Here is a 22,166-nt window from a genome sequence, read left to right as displayed (position 1 = left end):
AATCAGGCAACTGGCTCATGGGAAGCCGGGGGGGGGGGCGGGGGGGAGGCAGCAAGTGGGATTGCAGATTCCAGTTTATTAAGCATATAAGTCAAGTATATATAGTCTTCTACATACTTAGAACAAAGGAAATGATATATCAAGGAAAGGACAAGGTCAAAAGCATATTCTTAAGGGCCAATTAAAAGTACATAGACCAATAAAATATGCAGGTGTCCTTAGTAATGAGTGCATACTGAATCAAATATTAATCTTCAAAACCTCTCTTTGGTGTGTTATCTTTGACATATGAATTTTCTGGGAGTAGAATTATGCAAGTGAATAAATGTTTTGATAAACAGAAGGTCATTCTGTCCCAAGATAGAGCCCAAGGTTCATGATAACTTAGTGAGGATGTCCTGAGCCAATTAAGAAAACCAGATGTTTTAAAGACATGATTTGTTAGAACTACAATGTGAGACCTGTCTTTGCCAAGGGCTGAGGCAGATCTGCAAATATGTCTTTTCTGGCTGCTTTTGCCTCAATGAGCCTAGAGTGCCCTTATGGACTTGTCACTAGGAAATACAGCAGATAAAAGATGAAGTGACCTAGGAAACAAAGATTCAATCTTCCAAGTATATTGATTATTAAGCAATACACTGGCAATTGCCCAACAAACCAGACCCTTACTTCAGCATAGGGATGGACCTCAAATACAGAGGGAGACAGACTTATACATTAAAAACAATAAAATAAGACCAATTGATTAAAAGGAAACAATATAACATTAGGTCATCTAATTTCTAATTGGAGGAAAGATTAGAGATTTGCCAAGTTGGGAGGGGAACAGTGAAGACGTGCAGTTCCTTAAAATCATAAAAAGAGGTATCTCACTCCCCACGAGTGTCTGCAAACAATCAAACACGGAAACAATAACTGACTGATCAGTATGGAGCCAGTTTTCAGATAAGACATATGAGTTGCTGGAGATATACAATTATGAGAAAACTCCTCATCAAACTTAGGATCTGACTGTTTCTGGTCAACATAACCTAGGTTTTTGGTTAAGGATCTCTAAACAGCATGTTCAAGAGATCCAATTCCCCAACAATGGAGGGAAAGGCTCAAATTATACAATAAGGTTTTCCCATAAATCCCTCAATTGAACAAACTTTTCTAACAAGACAAAATTTGGATTAGACCCATAATTCAATAGAAAGGGAACTTTAGCAAGCTTCAGAATTGAGTTACAATATAAAGTCATTGTGGTTCATTCAATTACTTCAATTCCCACTACTATTTGCTATCTTAATTCCCTCGATTTTCCTCAAAATTGAAGTCCTAGAGATAGGAAAGAAGATGACTTGGAGACCAATAAAAATCCTGCCACTAGGATCTGGATAGAGTGATATATCAGGATAGGTTGAACCTCAGAGATGGAAGTTGCTGAGTAATGGTAGCAAAGAGAAAATCTTGAAATAATATTAGGGAATGAGGAGTACTCCAAATGATCTTTGGGATTAACGTATTGGGGTACATCCAGTTTAGGAAAGGAGAACCAGAAATTTAGTGTTGTATGAAGTAGCCAAATCTGTATGAATGCTAGAAGATTGAAGGATCTAGATGAGATCAGGTGGGGTAGAGGGAGGGGGAAAAGGAATACTTAATGCTTTATTGACCTGTAAGCTTAATATGAATAAACAATAGGACATAGCTGCCAAAATATTTGACACGATCTTCGACTACATTAATAAAGACATGACACTCGGGTTCCAATAGCATTGTGCTGAGAACTAAGGATTAGAGGGACTGAGCAAGACATAAGTATTGGGTCACTATGTGACATTCTCCTAAGACTAAAGGAAAGAGCCTAGCATTCCATTTGGGGTTACTTAGGTCCTGCCACAAGTCACCTGGGGCAAAAACCTAGACTTGTGAATTGCCCAGTATGGCAGGAGGCTGAGACACTTTGAGATTCAGGTACAAGGAAATCCATGAGGAATTAAGAAAGTAAGTAATAGAGAAAAATATGTGGGGGAAAATACTAAAATTGTCAAAGATCTTATATAGAAGAAAACTCAAAAAACCCAACTATAAATGTATATACTAATAGAGAAAACAACAGTAGAAGGAAATAGGACTGAAAAAAGATTGCAAAGCAAAGGGAAATTGTCTTAACACCTAATAAGGCAAAGCACTGAATTTTGAAGAGAATATGAACCACTGCACACTGTTTCTAAATGGTCTAAAAGTAAAATGAGGATTAAGAGAAGAATTTATGGCCTGCACAGCAGAAATAAAATTAGAATAGAAAAACTTGATTCCTCAGTGGCAAGTCTCACTAAAGAAACAAAGGAGAGGATAACTGATTGAGAATGCAAATATACAGACTGTGAAGAACAATCTGGAAGAAAAGCCAAAAGCAATAATTTGAAAAAAACCTACATTCTCCAAATAAACAAAAGATATTGATCTTAAAGACAGAATGCATAGAAACAAATTAAGGATTCTGAGTCTTCCAGAAGAACTTGATAAGCAAAAAAAAACAAAAAAAAAAAAAACATGAATACCATAATGCAAGAAATGATAAAGAAAACTTCCCAGAATGTTTGAATACAGAAAACAAAGTACCAATCAAAAGAATCTAGATCATCTCCGGGTAAAAAACAAAACAAACAAACAAACAAAAAAAAAAAAAACTTGGGTTGCAAACCACAAGACACTAAAAGTAGTTAAAATTAACGATTCTTTTGAGAGAAAATTTTATGAGCTACAAGGAAAAAGATCTTCAAATATAAAGGAAAAGAAATTTGAAAAACAAGACTATTTTATACCCATCAGGCAATGCAGGAGAGAATAAAATAAAGTGTTCTGAAAAGTATTAAAGCTCAAGATGCAGTCCAAGGTGGCCTACTTTGAAAATCTGAGCATAACTATGAAAGAACAATGATGAACATTCAAAACATTCTTAGGAAGAAAATTAAAACCTGAAGAGATTACTTGCTTCTTAAATACCCCAAGCAAAAGTAGAAATCAAGGACAACAATAGCAATCCAACAAAATAGCAGAATAACAACAGAAAGACCATTAAGAAACTGCTTTCTAAATATACCTATATATATAGACAAGGATGAAAGTAGATCAAATAGAAGCACTGGTAGAGAAACAAGCTGGGAATTTCAGGGACTAAACCTTACAACACCCTGTCTACAAGTGAATAAATGTTTTTGTGGGACAACTTTATAAAATGAGAACATTTACAAGAAGTGGAATGGAGGAAGAGAAAATAGAAGGGAATCGATGATGTATCTTGTTCAAGTCAAAGACTGACAATGAGGGGGAATTAACTTCTGTAGTCCATAGGAGAATGGGTGAGGAGGCAAAGAGAAGAAATGAGAAAGAAACCTTGTTTCAGTGGTTAGCAGGGTATCATTAATGAATGTTCCTATAAGAGAAGGGACATACTCTGTTTAGGGAGATGAGAATATTACAGGGAATGTTAGTTGCAGGAATTCAGAGTTTAGAGACTTACTCCTCAGGCTTCAGGAGAAAGGGAATCAGAGCTCTTAGGGACAACTGATAATCAGAAGAGTAGAAAAGCATGGATCCAAGAAAGATTGGGGTGGGGGTAGAGGTGGGGGGGGGGGAAGGATGACAAAGGACAAAAACTCCACAGTCAAGTACATAAGAAGAATCTAACCATGGGCCTTATATCTATCTACCTGTAAAAATTAGTATTTCTAAGATTAAGGCAAAGTTTTAAAAGGCAGGAGGTGGGGGAGGCACCAGGGAGCCTCAGGGCACAAGATCTACAAGACAGTAACAGAAGTTTAGAAGAAAGAACCCAAAATAGTTACCTCATCATTTTAATTCCATGAGGAATACAAGAGATAAAAAAGCACTAAATATAAGAACTATGAGGCAAAGAATAAAAGTCTATAATATAGAAAAAGAAGAAAAATAATGAAGAGAATCAGAAATTCTTTCTAGAAAAAGGCAAAAAATATCAAAATTTTAAAATTAATGATCAGAGAAAATTAAAGGCAAGGCAAGTAAGAAGAATCCCACTTGGCTACTTAATTGAAAGGGAAAAAAGGAGAAATTAAATGGATAAAAACAAGAAAGAAAAATAGTACTAAAAGAAGCAAAACTTCAAAGCCAGGGAAGGGGTAACAAAGGAAAAGGATGAAGCTGGAGAGTGAGAAAGGAAGAGCTAGTCGGAATAGGAATAATCTTTTTAAAAGATTAAGCTAAACTAATTGCAGAGATTGTATTTACACTAAAAAAAAAGAGAGAAATCATTATTTGAAAAAAATCCAACATTAGAGACAAAAGAAAGAAAATATAAACCTCTCATATAAATGTGAATGAATTAAGTAATCCAATAAAAGGAAAAAGAATAACAAATTAGATAAGAAAACAAAACCTCACAATCTGTTGCTTACAAGAAACATAATTAAAAAGCAAAGATGTCTGCTGAATAAAAATTAAAAGCTAAGAAAAAAATTCACTGTGCATTAAGTGGATCCAGAAATGCAGGAATTGTAACCTGCTGTCAGATAAAGCAAAAACAAACATTCAAAACATAAAAAGGATAAGCAAGAAAATGCAGTTTACAGAAAAGAACTATAGACAACAAACTAATTAATACCAATGTTAAATATATGTGCTTCAAAACATATGTCACAGCAACTAAATTCATAAAACATTCACTGAGCTAAAAGGATACATAGTAACATAATACATAGATAGTGATCGGATATTTCAATGTCCTCTCAGTTTTAGGTTAAGTTTTAATAGAACATATTCAAAAGACAAAGTAGAGAACTGAACAAATTGTTAGAGAAATCAGAGCAAAAGACTTCCAGTGCCTTCCAAATGTGACTGCCAAAGAATATGCAATTTTATCAGTAGCACATGGCACTTTTACAAAAATGTAATTTGTATTATGGTACAGAGATATTGCAAACAAATATTAAAAGGCAGAAATCCTATTATGTATAGACCATAACACAACAAAAATATTAATTAGTTCAAAGATCACACACACACACACATAAAAAAGACCCAAACGGAAACTTAACAATGAAATCTAAAATAATAGGAGTCTCAAAGGACAAATCATAGAAACAATATGTGGAAGAAATGTGAAACAAATCAGAAAAATTTATGGAATGCAAATAAAGCAGTCCTCAAAGGGAAAATCACAACCCTACAAGCATGCATTAACAAAATAGAAAAAGAAAGATTAAAGAATTGAATATACACTTTTTAAAAATTAGAAAACTGTTAAACCTAAAATAAACAATAGGTGAAATTAGAAGTTAGAGGAGAAATAGGTAAACTTGAAACAAAAAAACTCATAGATATCATAAATTAAACTAAAGGCTGGTTCTTTGAAAAGATTAATAAAATTGATATACCTTTAGCCAAGTCAATTTTTTATTTCAGATCCAGAAAATCAAATGAACAAAGCACCAACTTAATAAGGTGAAATCACAACAAAGGCAAAATAAAAAAGAATTCTCAGAATCCATTATGCACAATTTTAGACTATCAAAAAAAGAACATGAAATGAATTGAGGAATGCCTTCAAAAATATAAAATTCCCAAACTGACAGAAGACCAAACAGAGATCTTAAATAGCCCATGCTCAGAAAAGGAAATAGAGCTAGCTATAAAGGGACTACTAAAAGAAAAAAACTCTTGGTCCCAATGGATTCAAAAGATAATTCAAACTTTTAAAAAATAGATGATAGCCATACTGCCCAAATTATTCCCAAAAATTGAGAAATAAAGCACCCTAACAAAAATTTTAATAAGACAAATGTAGTCCTAATACATAAACTAAGGAAGGTTAAAATATAGAACTACAAAACAATATCATTAATGAATATTGATCCAAAATTATTAAATAAAATCCTGTCAAAAAGACTAAGCAGTTTATATTAGAAATCACTCATGACCAAATGGTTTTTATTCCAGGGATCTGAGGTTTCAAGAAAAGCTAACAACATAATTAATCATATTAAAATTACAAACATCCAAAACCATTTGATTATCTCAATAGATGCAGAAAAAGGTCTCGCAAAGGACAACACTAACTTTTACTAAAAATTCTATAAAGTATAAACATAGAGGGATATTTAAAATATAAATACATTTTTAAAGCCAAAGGTGAGCTTCATATGTACCAGTACCTTTTTCAGTAAATACAGGATTAAAACAAGGATGCACATTCTTCCCACTATTATTTGAGATACAGTTCTGGAAATGCTAAAAATAGCAATTAGGCAAGAGAACAAAATTAATGGGATAAAGATAAAAAGGAGATAAATATATCCCTGTTTGCTGATGGCACAATAGTATACTTGGAATATTCTTGCATTTCGGTAAAGAAACTCATCAAGACAATAACTTCACTAGAATTGCAGGCTAAAAAATAAACCCTCAAAAAACAACCAAATTGGAGCAGCTAAGTGGCTTTGTAGATAGAAAGCCAACCTTGGAAATGGGAGGCTCTGAGTTCAAAAGTGGCTTCAGATACTTCCCATTTATGTGATTCTGGGCAAGTCATTTAACTCTAGTTGCCTACCCCTTACCACTCTTCCACCTTGGAACTTGGTTATCAATTCTAAGACAGAAGGTAAGGGTTTTTTTTTTGTTTTTTTTTATCAGCAACATTCCTGTATCCTAATAACAAACATCAAAATCCAAGAGACCACAATAGAAAAGGAAATCTTATTTGAAATAATTACAGAACCTATGTAATATCAGATTCAATTTACCAAAGCACACAAATACACCTGAATAGATTCAGTTACAAAATGCTTCTTAACGAAATAAATACTAATTTAAATAGCAGAAGACTATTTAATTCTCATGGTTGGACCATGTCAATATAATAAAAGTGACAGTACCTCCAAGGTTAACCTACACTTTTAATGCTATATCAATCAAATTGCCAGTGGCTTATATAAAGATTATAGAACTTGGTAAATTAATTAAATTCCTTTGGGAAAAAAGGTTGAAAAGTAGAAAGGAAAGGAGACTAGCACATCTACATCTTAAACTATACCTTAAAACAGGAATCATTGAAAACATAATATTGGTTAAAAAATAGGCAGATCAGAGAAACAGGAAAATCAGAAGCAGTGGAACTAATCCAGTGTATGATAACCAGACAACCATAATTACTCAGAAAGGAATTATAAAAACTGGGAAAACTGGAAAGTAAGCTGACAGAAATTAGATTTTTTTCTTTTTCTTTTTGCCTTAAAAATACACTTATTTAGGGGGCAGCTGGGTAGCTCAGTGGATTGAGAGCTAGACCTAGAGACAGGAGATCCTAGGTTCAAATCCAGCCTCAGACACTTCCCAGCTGTGTGACCCTGGGCAAGTCACTTGACCCCCATTGCCTACCCTTGCCAATCTTCCACCTATAAAGTCAATACACAGAAGTTAAGGGTTTAAAATAAAAAAAAAATACACTTATTTGTTATATCAGATGAATCTCTGGGAAGGAGAGAAGTGTTGGGGAAAACTACGGTAATGTAAAAAAAAGCAAGACATCAATAAAGTCTTATTTCTTTTTTAAAAAGGAAACTATATAATTTAATATTAAAATATTAACACAGTCTTTCTTTTCTTCTGAATTTAACAACCTCTTTCCACTTGCCAGTTATATAGAATCAATGTAAATAAAAATTTTGGCAATACATTCCACATTTTAAGTAAATTTCTACCAGCTAAACTACCAGCTAAAGATAGTATAAAGATGTATTTCTCTAGTTGCCATTATCTAAAGATAAAGAAATATATCAAATTTATAGTTGGATAGAATATTAAAGATCATCTAGTTTTTATCTCCTCACTTTAATGATGAAACTTGGTTACATAGGCAACAAAATGAGAACTGTGAGTCCCAATTTTCTAATGAAGTTCTCATTCCCAACACAAAATGACATAACATACTGAACTCATGACAAAATTGCTTTCCTAAGAATTTGCTTGTCTCATAAATCAAGACACTTGAACTTAGGGAGCAGCTGGGTGGCTCAGTGGATTGAGAGCCAGGCCTAGAAACGAGAGGTCCTAGGTTCAAATCTGGCCTCAGACACTTCCCCTGGGCAAGTCACTTAACCCCCATTGCCTAGCCCTTACCACTCTTCTGCCTTGGAGAGCCCCAATACTGTGTATTGGCTCTCCAGAGCCTTCAAGACAGAAGGTTAAAGAAAAAAGAAACGCAAACTTCAATATAATTTGAGAAAGTTAAAGATTATTACCCGAATTTGGCCTATTTCCAAATTTACCAATATTTATAGCAAATTTTATATATTTTTACACAGTAGAACCAATCTGTTCAGTAGCATTTTTAATATAGTTTGTTGGGTATCCTATGCAAAGCAGCTCCTGAAACTTATGTAAATTTCCATGTGTAACACATACCCCATACTCTGCTGAGTAGAACTGATCTTCTCTATTGCTGAATTCTAAACAATCCAGAATATCTTACTAGTTTGTTTTACTGTATTTAAGGCCTAAAAGCATAGTTCAGATATTTCTTTATCTTTATAACTGTCTTTAGACATAGAAATATGTATTATCTCTGATGATCAGATGGCAGATCTTGAGCATAGAAAAATCATGTGTTTTGCTCATTGTCAAACATTTGGCATTTGTCATGAAATTAGAAATAGAATTCACCTAATTCAACATCCACAACCACTATATTATGCTGTTTCTCTAAATTATAACTCCAAGTAGCATATATTCAAGGATCTTTTCCACTGGAGAGAAAGTATGGTTTCACCTTAGGATACGTAGAGATTTACAGTGTGTGTGATGATCTTTAATTTCCTCATCTATTAAAAAAAGCATCATTAATATCTATAGTGCCTACCTCAAAGGGTTGTGAAGGTCAAATGAGACAATATATGTAAAGAATTTGATAAACTCAAAAGCACTATGTAAAGCCAAATGTATTATAGAATGTTAATCATTAGTCTAACTTGTGTGTGTCTATCTTACAGAATTTATTATTCACTGATGAAAATGATAATTTAGAAATTAAGGTAATTGATTTTGGATTTGCACGTTTAAAGCCACCTGATAATCAGCCTCTTAAGACACCATGCTTTACCCTTCATTATGCTGCTCCAGAGCTCTTAAATCATAATGGCTATGATGAATCTTGTGATCTGTGGAGCTTGGGAGTCATTTTGGTGAGTTTCTTTCAATGTAATAAATTTGTCCAGGTAATTGAGTATATTGAATTGATATCTTGCTATTACCACAGTGTTGAATTTGGGAACACAAGTGGATTAGTTATTCAAAATGCACAGATAATTAGGTTTCTGAAAATCACAGAATCTAAAAGGTAAAAGGAATTTTAAAGATCATATATTCTAACTTATACCTGACCAAAAACCTCTTCTCCAGCATCCTAAAGAATTGATCATGCAGCTTTTGCTCAAAGCAATGAGGAGAACCCGCTGTTGCCAGAGAGAGCCTATTTCAATTTGGGACAACTATTTTGAGTGAAATTTTTAGTTACTTTGAGCCTACATCTAATTGTTTATACTCTCTGCCTGTTGGTTCTACTTCTGCCTTCTGGGGACAAACAGGATATGTCTAATTTTTCTTCTGATAGCTATCAGATCATCCCCAAGTCTCCTTTTCTCTCATCTTCCTTATTCAGTCAGTGTATGGTATGTTCTCCAGTCTCCTCACCATTCTGCCCAACCTTTTCTGGGCATGCTCTTATTTACTTTTGCCATTTCTTTTTAAGCTTGTGGTTTTCATAACCCTACTAATTGTTTCTTAATTTATGTGAATGTCGTATGTCATCTAGAAATGTCTCTCAAACTCTAACACGTGGTTTCTTTTTACGTTTCTTTTGTTACTTATACCTCCATTCATTTGCTATTATATTTTTAAAGTATTAATACTACTCTTTGCATTATTCATTTTGAATTTTGGTGGGGTTCATACACTAGAATTAAATATAATGCCTTTTATTAGCAAAAATATTTGTTAAACAGTTTTGTTTTATGATATGAATAACTCAAGTGAGTTGAGTTCTATTTAAAGAATCTAGAATATATCATAATAAATTAAGAGTATGCTTTGTATAATATGAAAGAATAACTTACCCAGCAAAATCGAGTATAATGCTACAAGAGGAGAAAAAAAGAGTTTTTAATGAAACTAAGGACTTCTGATCATTCCTGATGAAAAAATCAGAGCAACATAGAAAATTTGAAGTTAAAACATTGTAGTGAAGAGAAATATATAAAGGTAAACATGAATGAAAAATAATTAAGGCTTAAACAAGGACTTAATTTCAATAAATGCAGTGACCATTTGATACTCCAGAGAACCAAAGATGAAGCTCGCTATACATCTCTTGACAGAAAAGCGATGAATTCCGGTACAGAATAAAACATTTTTTTGGATATGTCTGGTGTGGTCATTTATTTTAATTTAATATGCACATTTCTTACTAGGGTTTCCTTTTTCCCATAATTGGTGGGAGGGAGCCTTGCAAATAGCTTTCTGTTCATTGAAATTTTTTAATTTAAAAACACAAATAACTACACAAGAAGTGATGAGAGATTGTATAAAAGTGATAGCTGTGTGAATGGAGAGGAATCAGATGTAAGAGATAGTAATATAAAAAGAATAAGATTTGACATGATTGGATATGAGGAGGGAGAGAGAAGAATCCTTTCAATATCAAGCTGGAGACTGAAAAGATTGTGGTGCTTTTAAAATAAATACTCAGCTTCCAAAGTGTTCTACTACCTAAGGTAAAGGTCTGACTATTTCACACCCACTCCCAAGTCAGTAAACCCATATAATTTAGGACCAAATATAAAATCTTCTGTTTATCTTTTAAAGACCATCATAACCTGGCCCCCTCCTATCTTTCCAGTCTTCTTATACCTTCCTCACTTCTATATACACTGTGATCTAATGGCAATGACCTACATGCTGTTTTTTTGTCTGATAACGATGTCCTATGTACTTGTACTCTATCCCTATGCCTGGAATACTCTCTCTTTATCTGTCTCCAGGCTTCCCTAGCTTCCTTTAAGGTTTAACTTAAATCCCATCTTCTGCAAGAATCCTTCCTCAATCTTCCTAAATGCTAACATTGCCTTCCCAATGAAATTATCTTCAGTTTATCCTGTATATAACTTGCCTGTACTTAGTTGTTTGCATGTTTTTTCTTTTATTAGATTATGAGCTGCTTGGAGGCAAGGACGGTTTTTTGCCTTGGGGTCCACAGTGTTTAGCACAATGCATATCACATAAAAGATAATTTTTAAAATGCTGTTGGCTTGACTTAGTGTATTTATTTTATTTCTAATGGATGAATGAGGAATATTATACTATAGAGGATAGAGCATACACAAGTAGACATATTACAAATGTAGATTTTAAAATTAATATCCAATTTTCCAAGTATTACATTTAATAAGATTTTATTCAATTTAACTTGAAGCAGAAGGGAAAACTAAAAAGGAGTCCAGAGAGAACTCACCCAAACCACTCAAGTGGAAGAGACAGCGAGGGGGAGGAGACCCCGAAACTATATACAAACAACGTAATGATGCACATACACAAAAAGGAAAAGGAATTTTGGGAGATGGGGTCCAAGGGTTCAAGATTCTAATTAATACACAAGGGAAGGGGCAGCTGGGTAGCTCAGTGGATTGAGAGCCAGGCCTAGGGATGGGAGGTCCTATGTTCAAATCTGACCTCAGACACTTCCCAGCTGTGTGATCCTGGGCAAGTCACTTGGCCCCCATTGCCTACCCTTACCACTCTTCTGCCTTGGAACCAATACACGGTATTGACCCCAAGATGGAAGGTAAGGGTTTAAAAATAAATGAATGAATGAATGAATGAATAAACAAACAATTAAATTATGATTACAAATAATCAAATGTTTGCTCAACTAGCTTTCTTAAATGCCTACTATGTGCCAGGTGCCCTATAGGCATTGAGGTTACAAGGACAAAAATAAAACAATCTCTACTTTTACATTGAAATTCTGATGGGGCAGACATCATATACGTTTATGGGTAAATATAAAACACATACAAAACAAATGCAAAATAGGGAGAAGGCACCAAGTAGCTGGAACAGAAAATAATTTATGTGGAAGATCATGCTGAAGCGGAGCCTTGAAGGAGAGTAGGGATTCCAAGAGTGGAGTTGAGGAAGGAGTAAGTATATGGCAGGCATGGGGAACAGACAGTGGCAAAGGTGTAAAGATAAGGAAACAGCAAAAAGACTAGTTTGATTGAATTGAAGAGTATATGAAGAGGAATAACGTATAATAGAGCCAAAAAGGTAGGATGAGGCTAGATTATAAAGATTTTAAATGCCAAAGAGAATTTCTGTTTGATCCTAGAGTTCATAGGGAGCCACTGGATTTTTTTTGAACTGGGGAAGATGTCATAGTCATACCTATACCTTAGGAAAACCACTTCAGTGCCTATAGGGAAGACTATATTGTTTTAAATATGACTTCTCTAGGCTTCTCTTTTCTCATCTGAAGATTAAGAGATTAGACTAAATAATTTATGAGGTTCCTTCCAACTCCAGAGTGTCCAGTCAACTTTGTTAACAAGCTATCTCACTTTTAAAGAAAATTTTTTGATAAATTTTGTTTTAATTTCCATGGTATGTACAAGAATTCAGATATATGAACAAGAACAGAAGGTGAGATAGAAAAAGCAAAAGCAAGAATAAAACAACCCAAAAAGTTCCAAACTCTTTCAATGAGGTGAATATTCAAGGATCTAGAAATAAAATAATTTGTTAAATGCAGTGGTGCTATTTGTTAATACTTGAGTGGTAATCTGTATGAATAAAATTGTCACAATTAACAGTAGTGTTTTTAGATATTATCAGTAGTAATTTTAGAATCATTCTATGATCTTAATTTAACATTCCTTTCTTTTTCTCTGAATAGTATACAATGCTGTCAGGACAGGTTCCATTCCAGTCTCATGACAAAAGCTTAACATGTACCAGTGCTGTAGAAATCATGAAAAAAATTAAAAAAGGAGATTTCTCTTTTGAAGGAGAAGCCTGGAAGAATGTATCCCAAGAGGCCAAAGATTTGATTCAAGGTAAATCAGTTTGTTTTTTTTTAATGTTTTATTAGGATCAATGATTATAATTAAATTAGAAGTACCTATATGTGCTTTATTTTTGCCAGAAAATCAAGCATCTGTTTTTTAATTCTCATGACTATATTAACTTGGGGCACAGTGCTAGAGGGTCAGGCCTGAAGGCAGATGAACCTAATTTCAAATCTGGCCTCAGACACTTCCTAGCTATGTGACTCCAGGCAAGTCACTCAACCCCATTTACCTAGTCTTTTCCCTTCTATCTTAGAATTGTTACTAAGACAGAAAGTAGTTGTTTAAAAAAAGAGACTATATTAACTTAAAGTTTACAGTGTGATCTTTTTATTAAAAGTAATTATTTTAGAAAGGCAAATCAGTGGAACAGACAAGAAGAATCAGAAATAATCAAATTCATTAATGCTTTGTTGGATCATATTTAAAAACTACATTATCTAAGAAATAATTCTCCAGTTGATGAGGTTTCTGGAAAAATTGTAAAGAATTCTGGCAGAAATTAGGTATAGAAATAAGATCATATAATAAATTCAAAATGAATATATGAACTGAATATTAAGGATTATAGTATAAAAAAGAAAACCAAGTCAGGTACCTTTCACAGCTATGGCTAGGGTATAAATTCCTAAGCAAACAAGTAGGGGGAAATAGTTTAAAAAATAAGATAGATCATTTTGATTATGTTAATTTAAAAGTTTTTATATTAATATGAATTTTTATTTTATTATTTTATTTTCTATGAATATATTTTATTTTATATGGATTTTTTAATATTTTATATGAAATTTTTTATTATTTTATATGAATAAAATAATGTAACAAGCAGAAAAAGAGGATGACAGAACATTACCTTTGCAACAAACATATCTGCTAAGAGCCAAATAACCATTAAATCAAATAGAAGAAATATATAAAACTATTGGCCATTCCCTAGGCAATAAGTGGTAAAAGGATATGACACATCATTCACACACACACTATTAACAGCCCTGGGAAAGGATACTCCAGTGTATCCTAATAATAGGCTAATCAAAAACAACTTGGAAGCTTCAACTCACACCCAGCAAACTGGCAAAGGTGATAAAGATCAGAATGATCAGTATTGGAGAAGCTGTAAAAAGACAGGCTCTATTGGGGAAACTGAATTGATTGATCATTCTGAGAAGTAATTTGAGAGAATGGTAAAGTTAGCAGAGTTTGAGGAAGCAGGACAGCAGAGCTCTCTCTCACAACTACTTAGACAAAGACTGAGAAAGAACACCAGACTGAGTCATGATTGGGAATTCCAAGGAGAAACCTCAGGGGACCATTTTTCCAATGTAAGATCAGAGATTTAGCCCACAGGCTAGTAATAAGAAAAGAGAATATAGACCAAAGGTGAATATATGTTATAACCCTGGAGCAGGAACCTGGATTCAGCCAACAGGCAAAGGGCTAGCCCAGTGATGGGCAGACTTTTCCCCAAGGGCCAGATCCAGCCCATAGTGATTACGGATTTGCTTAAGGGAGTGATGGGCAAATTTTGGCCTGGATCTGGCCTGTGGGGAAGTAGTTTGCCCATCACTGAGCTAGACAAATTTTCATTATGATCACTGTTTATTTCTCTGAAGTTAGTAGGCTCCTCACCTAGATTTGGGGCCAGGCAAAAAAACAAGCAAACAAAAACAACTAGACTTGCCCTATGGATAGTATTTCAGAAAACAGTTGCAAACCCCATTCCTTGTAAACTAGCTGGAAGGTCCTGAAGGTTCAGAGCAAAAAGGTGTTGGTCAATTCTTGGTCCATATTCCCATCTTGGTTACTGGCCTATGGACTGAATCCTCTCTTGAAATTCTGATTTGCTCTTAGGATCAGGGATCAGAGCCACAGAGCTGTTTCCAAATCTTTTAACTCTGTATCAGACAGTTTAGGGCTGCACAGAGTAATTTAACCCTTTCCAAGAACCTTGAAAAAATTCATTTGACACGAATAAAACTTTTTGAAAGTTAGCAATGATAGATCTCTGCCAATTGCTTATTGGGAATAGAAAGGAATATACATGTATCACAGTTGTCTGTGACATCTTTACAAAATTAATCATGTATAAGGACATAATAATAATAGCATTTATATAGTACCTGAGTGTGAAGCACTATGCTAAGCACTGTACAAATATTTTTTCATTTAGTCCTCACAACAGCTCTGTGAGGAAGGTACCAATATTAGCCCCATTTTTCAGTTGAACTGAAACAAAAATAAATTGATTTGCCTGTGATCAAATAGTGTATGGGGCTGAATTTGAAGACAGGTCTTCCTGACTCTAACCCTAGCATTCTATCTCCTACACAAACAAAAGACAAAAAGAAATGTTCAACACATCCTTTAATGACCACAGTGCAATAAGAATCATTCATTAAAGGGCTAGAAAATATTAAAACATAATAGAAGACTAAAAATAACCTAATCATGAAAAATTGATAGAACAAAGAACAAATCATAGACATACTAGATAATTTAATTAAAGATAATGACTTTTATCATTTAATAGGCAACTGAAGTAACATGCCACCTTTTGTGGGATAGAAGCAAATCAGTCCTTATAGGAAAATGTATATCTCTAAACAGGTTTATGTTAATGTTGTAAAGACACAAAGAATAAATTGATTAATTAGTCATGAAGCAAAATAACTAGCTAGAAAAACCACATTTTTAAACCTAAACAACAAAACAGAAAATTTGAAGTCAAAATTGAATTTAAGAAATTTGAAACAAAAAAAAGAAATTAAATTAATAAACAAAAGTTAGAACTATTTTTAAGGAAAAATAAAACAACAATAAAATGGATAGCTCATTAGCTAACTCAATTTAAAGAAGAAAAGAAAAATGAATTACCAGTGGTTACCAATAAGAATTCACAACAAATTCAAAAGAAAGAAACTACTTTGCCCAATTATATGTCAGGAAAATTGACATCCTCAATTAAGTTGATGAATATTTAGAAAAATACAAAATGCCCAGATAAACTGAACTATTAACAGGATTTAAATAGTCAAAACTCATGGAAAGAAATTGAACAAACTGCAAATTAACTCCCAAAAGAATAAACAACAAAGCTGGCACCAGATGCATTTATAAGCAAGTTCTATCAATCTGCAAAGAATAAATCTAACATTACATAAACTATTTGCAAAAATAGGAAAAGAAAGATGCTACAAAGTTCCTTCCAAAATTCATATGTGGTCTTGATACTGAAATGGATGAGCCAAAACATAGGAGAAGTACACCCCAAATCCCTACTAAATATTGACAGTTTTTTTATAGTATTTGCCACAGAATCATAACCAAAAAAATTAAACACAATGACCAGGGTGGATTTATCCTAAAAATGAGGGTTCATTGACTATTAGGGAAACTGTCAACATAACTGACCGTATTATTATGAAAACAAAAAAAATCATATTATTCTATCAATATGTGGAGAAAGTTTTTGCTAAAAGGCAACATCCATTTCTATTTTTAAAAAACAACAACTAGGAATACTCAGAATAAATAGACCTTTTCTTAACATAGTAAATAGTATCTATCTAAATCAGAAATCCAGCATTGTTAGTAATGGGAATAAACTAGAATCCTTTCTAGTAAATCAAGAATGTTTGTTATCCCTACTTCTAACTGATAAAGTGCTAGAAATATTAAATATAAGCATAAGACAAGAAAAAGAAGTTGTGAGTTTAAGTTTGGGCAAAGTTGCAAGAAATAAAATAAATCTATAAATCATCAACATCTTTATATATCACTAACAGACCTCATTAGGAAGAGATAGGAAAGAAAAATCCCTTTCAAAGGAACTACAAAAAGTAAGGAGGATGGGGGCAGCTGAGTAGCTCAGTGAATTGAGATCCAGACCTAAAGGTAGGAGGTCCTAGGTTCAAATCTAGCCTCAGACACTTCCTAGCTGGGTGACCCTGGGCAAGTCACTTAACCCCCATTGCCATTCTTCTTACCACTCTTCTGCCTTTGAACACAGTATTGGTTCTAAGACAGAAGTAAGGGCTTTAAATATTTAAAAAAAAAAACTAAGGAGGGAGATTACCTCCCAAGATATATAGGAACTATATGAATACAATTTGTTTTACTTTTTAAAAATTTTATTTTCCTTTATTTTATGTCTCAACTTATAAGCATTTATTTTCTTGCCTTTTTCACTTCTGCTGTCCCTTGGGAAAAATTAAAATAAAAACAAAGCCCCATATAGCAACTATGAATGGTGGAGCAAAACAAATTGCCACAATAGACATATCCAAAAATTCTCTTATGAGAATAAGAATTTTTCCTCTATTCATAAATAATCAAAAATAGGTGAACAGTTAATCCTAAAGGAAGAAATACAAACTATCCACAAAAAAATGTAAAAATGTCCCATATTACTAATTAAAAGGAATTCAAATTAAAATAACTCTAAGGTTCTATCTCATACCCATCAAATTGGCAAAGATGACAAAAAAATAATAATGACAAATGTTGGTGAGGAAATATTGAAGAAACAAACATCAATGACCTGTTGATGGACCTGTGAGTTAGTACAGTCCCTCTGATAGGTTCAGAGAAGCCTGGGAACATTTGTATAAAGTGATTCAGAGCCAAGTGAGAACCTGTACAATGACCAACCAGAATTCTAGGAAACTGATGAAGCATTTTATCTTTCTTCTGACAGAGAATTCAAGGATACATGGTGCAGAATGAGACATACAGTTTTGGACATATTCAATTTGATCATTTGAATATGTATATTTGTTTCGTTTTGTTTTGCAATATAAGAGGGCAAGAAAATAAGAGTTTGTTGATTTAAAATAAAATCATCTTCAAAAAGGAGTTTTGAATTGTTATGAAAATAATTAAGGTATCTGTACCCTTTCACTTAGTTATTCAACTACTAGTTATATACCCCAAGATTAATGATAGTAGAAAGGCCCTATAGGCATAAAAATATTTATAGCATGTGAACTGAACTGATCCAACCATTTTGAGAGCAATCTGGAATTATGCCCCAAAGTTATAAAACTGCGTTTATCTTTTGATGCAGCAGTACTACTATCAAGTTTATTTCCTAAAGTGATCAGGGAAAAAGAAAAGAACCTGTATTCTAAAATATTTATAACAGCTCTCTTTGTGGTAGCAAAGAACTGGAAATTGAAGGGATACCTATCAATTGGGGAATGTCTAAACAAGTTGTAGCACATGATTGTGATGGAATACTATTACGTTATAAGAAATGATGAGGTTAATTTTTTTAAAACATGGAAACACCTACATGAAATTATGAAGAGTTAAGTGAGCAGAACCAAAAGAACATTACATAAAGCAACAGAAATATCATTTAAAGAATAACTTGTGTATGTCCACCTCTAGAGAAAGAACTGATAAATAACTATAAGACATAGATAAGACAATTAATTTGATATCACCATTTAGTGTTCAAGGAAGGATTAATTTCAAATTAAAATATGATGTTTCAGGTTTGAAGACTTGTAAATTCCCTTACCTTACATATTATTTGGATTTATGTCTGGTCTTATACTTACAAATTTTCAACTGCAATAGAAATCTTCCTTAACACTAATTTTTGGGCTTTTTGTTTTGTCCTATCAACCCAACTAGACTATAAGTCCCTTAAGGACAGAAATTAGGTCTGATTTACCTTTGTATTTCCCATAGCATTGAGTACAATACCTTGCGCAAAGTCACCACTCTCTCTGTTGAATTGTATAAAATTAAAAAAAAAAAATCTCCACATATTTCTATCAGGACTTCTTACAGTGGATCCCAATAAAAGACTTAAAATGTCTGGCTTGAGGTACAATGAATGGCTACAAGATGGCAGTCAGCTGTCTTCAAATCCTTTGATGACTCCAGACATACTAGGATCTTCAGGAGCTGCTGTGCATACCTGTGTAAAAGCAACCTTTCATGTAAGAGCAACTAAAGTTTGAAATAAATTTATAATCAGTTCTTACTATTTATATTATATGTAGAATTCTCTCATAAATGCAGGTTTATAAAGCATGTTCCCTCCTTTTAAAATAATGTATTTACAATAACATCTAAAATTTGTGTGGTAGCTTCAATATATGCCAACAGTATAGAAAATTATATGTGTTTAATGGATCAGTCACTTCTGGTTTCCCTATCGCTCTTTATCAAGGAATCAAAACAACATCAAAAGAATTTTAAAATGTATAAAAGCTGAGTGTTTACTTTAAAATTCCATAATTCCAAGTAGCAACTTTAAATTCTTTATAATGACTTGTCACAATGGAAACAGAATCCAGTCTATTTTCTTTAAAAAATGTAAACATTTGTGTTGAGACCATATACTTAATCTAAGCTAAAAATAAAGCCTTTCCTTCAGTAAACAGTTATTATGTATATAACATTCTACAAAATGCCAACAAGACTACAAAGGGAATAAACAATCCAAAACCCACCATCAACTAGTTTGCTAGTTGGGAGTGTGTGTGTGTGTGTGTGTGTGTGTGTGTGTGGGTGGGCCTATCTGTGCCTGTTTCTGTATGTGTATTGTAGATGGTTCAGTGGATAGAGAGCCAGACCCAGAGTTGGAAAAACCATTCCAGCTGTAAGACTCTGGAACAAGACACTTGACCTTTTGTTTGCCTTAGTTCTTTCATCTGTAAAATGGAGATAAGAATATCATCTACCTCACAGGGTTGTGTGAGCATCAAAAGCCCTTAGCACAGTGCCTGGCACATAAGAAGTATTATGTAAATGTTAGTTATTTTCATTATAATATTTAAAGACAATAAATAAATTTTCAGCCTTATAAGAAATGTGTGTTATTATGGTGCCAATTATATACAGAAGTGCTGAACAAATGTCAGTAATTCAGGAAAAGCCAGTGTTGGATCAGAAGAGTCAGGAGCAAGAAAACAGGTTCTCCAAAGAGGTTCTCTTAAGAAAGGAGGAGGACAGACTAAACAGAAGAATGAGAGGATGAATGTCAGGGTAGGGGAACATGTACTGAAGAATAGAGAAATGCCCCCGGAGAGCTTTATCCTCCATCTTCTTGTGATAGGCAAGATTCACAGACCTGATAGCCACAGAATAGGGAGAGACAAGAGGTCAAGGAGAGTAGTTTCAACATAGCTATGATGAGGAGTTAGCCAAAGAATGAGTGAGGTACTTTTTGTAGTAACCAGGAACAAGTTACTGAGCACAGAATAAGTCCTAAACATCTGAATTAAATTGAATATGTAATATGAATAATTGAAATTGAAGTTGTATCTGGAGAGTACAAAACTATAACGAAGCATAGTTGCATAGTCTGAGTACTTGGTGATAGAAATTTCTAAGGCCAAACCTGGAGCCAGTGAAGTGGTGGTGTTCTGGATTGTTACTGTTCTTCAGATAATGCCAGTTAACCAATGATTTGCTAAATTGAGTCTAACAGATTTCTTCCAGACATAACGTTGATCTGCACATAGTATTTTAAAAGGGGGGTTTTGTTATGCCGCATGACTTTTAGAAATACTCCTCCTATGACTGACATTATCATCCTAAATAATATGGAGGTGGTAATTAAAGTGATTTTTTTCATAACGTAATAGTCAGGAGAGAAGGAATGCCAAAGTGGTGGTTCTTGCTACAATAAGACATGACTTATTAGTGGAATTTAAAATATTAAAATAGTCTTACTTTAACACATATCATTTTTATTCCCATTAGGCCTTCAACAAGTACAAGAGGGAGGGATTCTGCCTCCAGAATGTCGATAAGGCTCCTCTTGCAAAGAGAAGAAAGATGAAGAAGACCAGCACAAGTACAGAGACCCGCAGCAGCTCCAGTGAAAGTTCTCATTCTTCTTCCTCTCATTCTCATGGTAAAACTACACCAACAAAGACACTGCAGCCAAGTAATCCTGATAGCAATAATCCAGAAACCATTTTCCAGTTCTCTGACTGAGGACTATTACAGTGGTAGAAAGGGAATTGGGGACATCCGGCACCTTTACTTCCCCCAGTTTAGAACTGAGAGATGTTTATTGATTTAAAAAAAAAATACCTGCAATGGATTTCTTCTGTTTGGTTTGTCCTTGTCCAGTTATTCTGGACCCAGTATATTACTGTGAATAGAGCTAGTATTAACACTGTTTGGAAATCAAGAATAATACAAACAGTGCTTTTCTTAAAAGAGCAAAGGTTTCAGTATATTTAATTAGAGATTTTCCCCAACTGTTTAGGTTTGAGCTGCTTACAAAATAAGTCTTTGTTTAGATGTCTGCTAACAGGAATTGGCCTGTGCTAAGTAAGATGTTTCCAGCTCTGGATGTCATGGGGTTTCAAAGAAAACTTTGCACCCTTTGCATAGTGACTTACCAGTGAAAATGTCTGATTTTTCTTAAGGATTTTGTGATGGATTTCATGTGTTGAATACATTTGTTTCTTGAGGGAAGATTTTAACTTATTGTTTCTAATTTGTGCTTACAGATGATGATAACCTGCAAATGTAAATCTTTTTCTAAAAAGGATTCAAAAATATAAAGTCCCACAGTATGTATTTGGGATCCATATGAGAAATGCATGTTTTTTAATTTCACACTGCTCTTTCCTAGCAATTTGTTTTAATGGCTATTGCAATACATTAGGGTACATTTATCTCTTTTCTAAGTCATATTGCACTTTATGAAGGAGTATGACAAAATAAAGCGGACTGTTTTATAAAGTGCACAGCTTATACCACATGTACTGTATTTTAACCATTTTTTCCATTATCTACTTTAAATTACACCTCACATCCCTCTTCTATTTTTTGTATGCAACAAATAGAATAGGCCTAACTATATGGTGAAATCGTAAGCCACTTATGCACTGATGTGAGGACAAACTAAAGGGAAGTTTTACTAAACACTGTGCTTCATAACTGTACACTGTGTTGCGCTACAGAGAGGGATTTCCTCCTGTGGTAGTTTATTATGTATATAATTATCTTAGCATCATAAATGTGATTTGTTTTCAAACATTTCAATTAACT

At 33.6% G+C, this 22,166-nt stretch overlaps 1 protein-coding gene across 8 annotated transcripts in view; it reads left to right on the top strand.

Moving 5' to 3' along the window:
* Positions 1–21,912, top strand: part of RPS6KA5 (ribosomal protein S6 kinase A5) — a 180,502-nt gene extending 158,590 nt beyond the window's left edge. For 7 of the 8 annotated variants that reach the window (XM_044665021.1, XM_044665019.1, XM_044665018.1 and 4 more), the window contains 4 exons: positions 9,012–9,203; positions 12,968–13,127; positions 18,927–19,090; positions 20,862–21,912. In XM_044665021.1, the coding sequence (XP_044520956.1) occupies positions 9,012–9,203; positions 12,968–13,127; positions 18,927–19,090; positions 20,862–21,098 (753 nt within the window). In that variant the 3' untranslated portion in view covers positions 21,099–21,912. The remainder of the gene's footprint in view (positions 1–9,011; positions 9,204–12,967; positions 13,128–18,926; positions 19,091–20,861) is intronic. The other variant, XM_044665015.1, reaches the window with a different exon arrangement.
* The last annotated feature ends 254 nt before the right edge of the window (positions 21,913–22,166 follow it).

This window comes from Gracilinanus agilis, chromosome 2, assembly GCF_016433145.1.
Source record: "Gracilinanus agilis isolate LMUSP501 chromosome 2, AgileGrace, whole genome shotgun sequence".
Taxonomy (NCBI): Eukaryota; Metazoa; Chordata; class Mammalia; order Didelphimorphia; family Didelphidae; genus Gracilinanus; species Gracilinanus agilis.
Note: the sequence above shows the minus strand (reverse complement) of the source record. Positions and strands in the feature narration are given on the sequence as shown.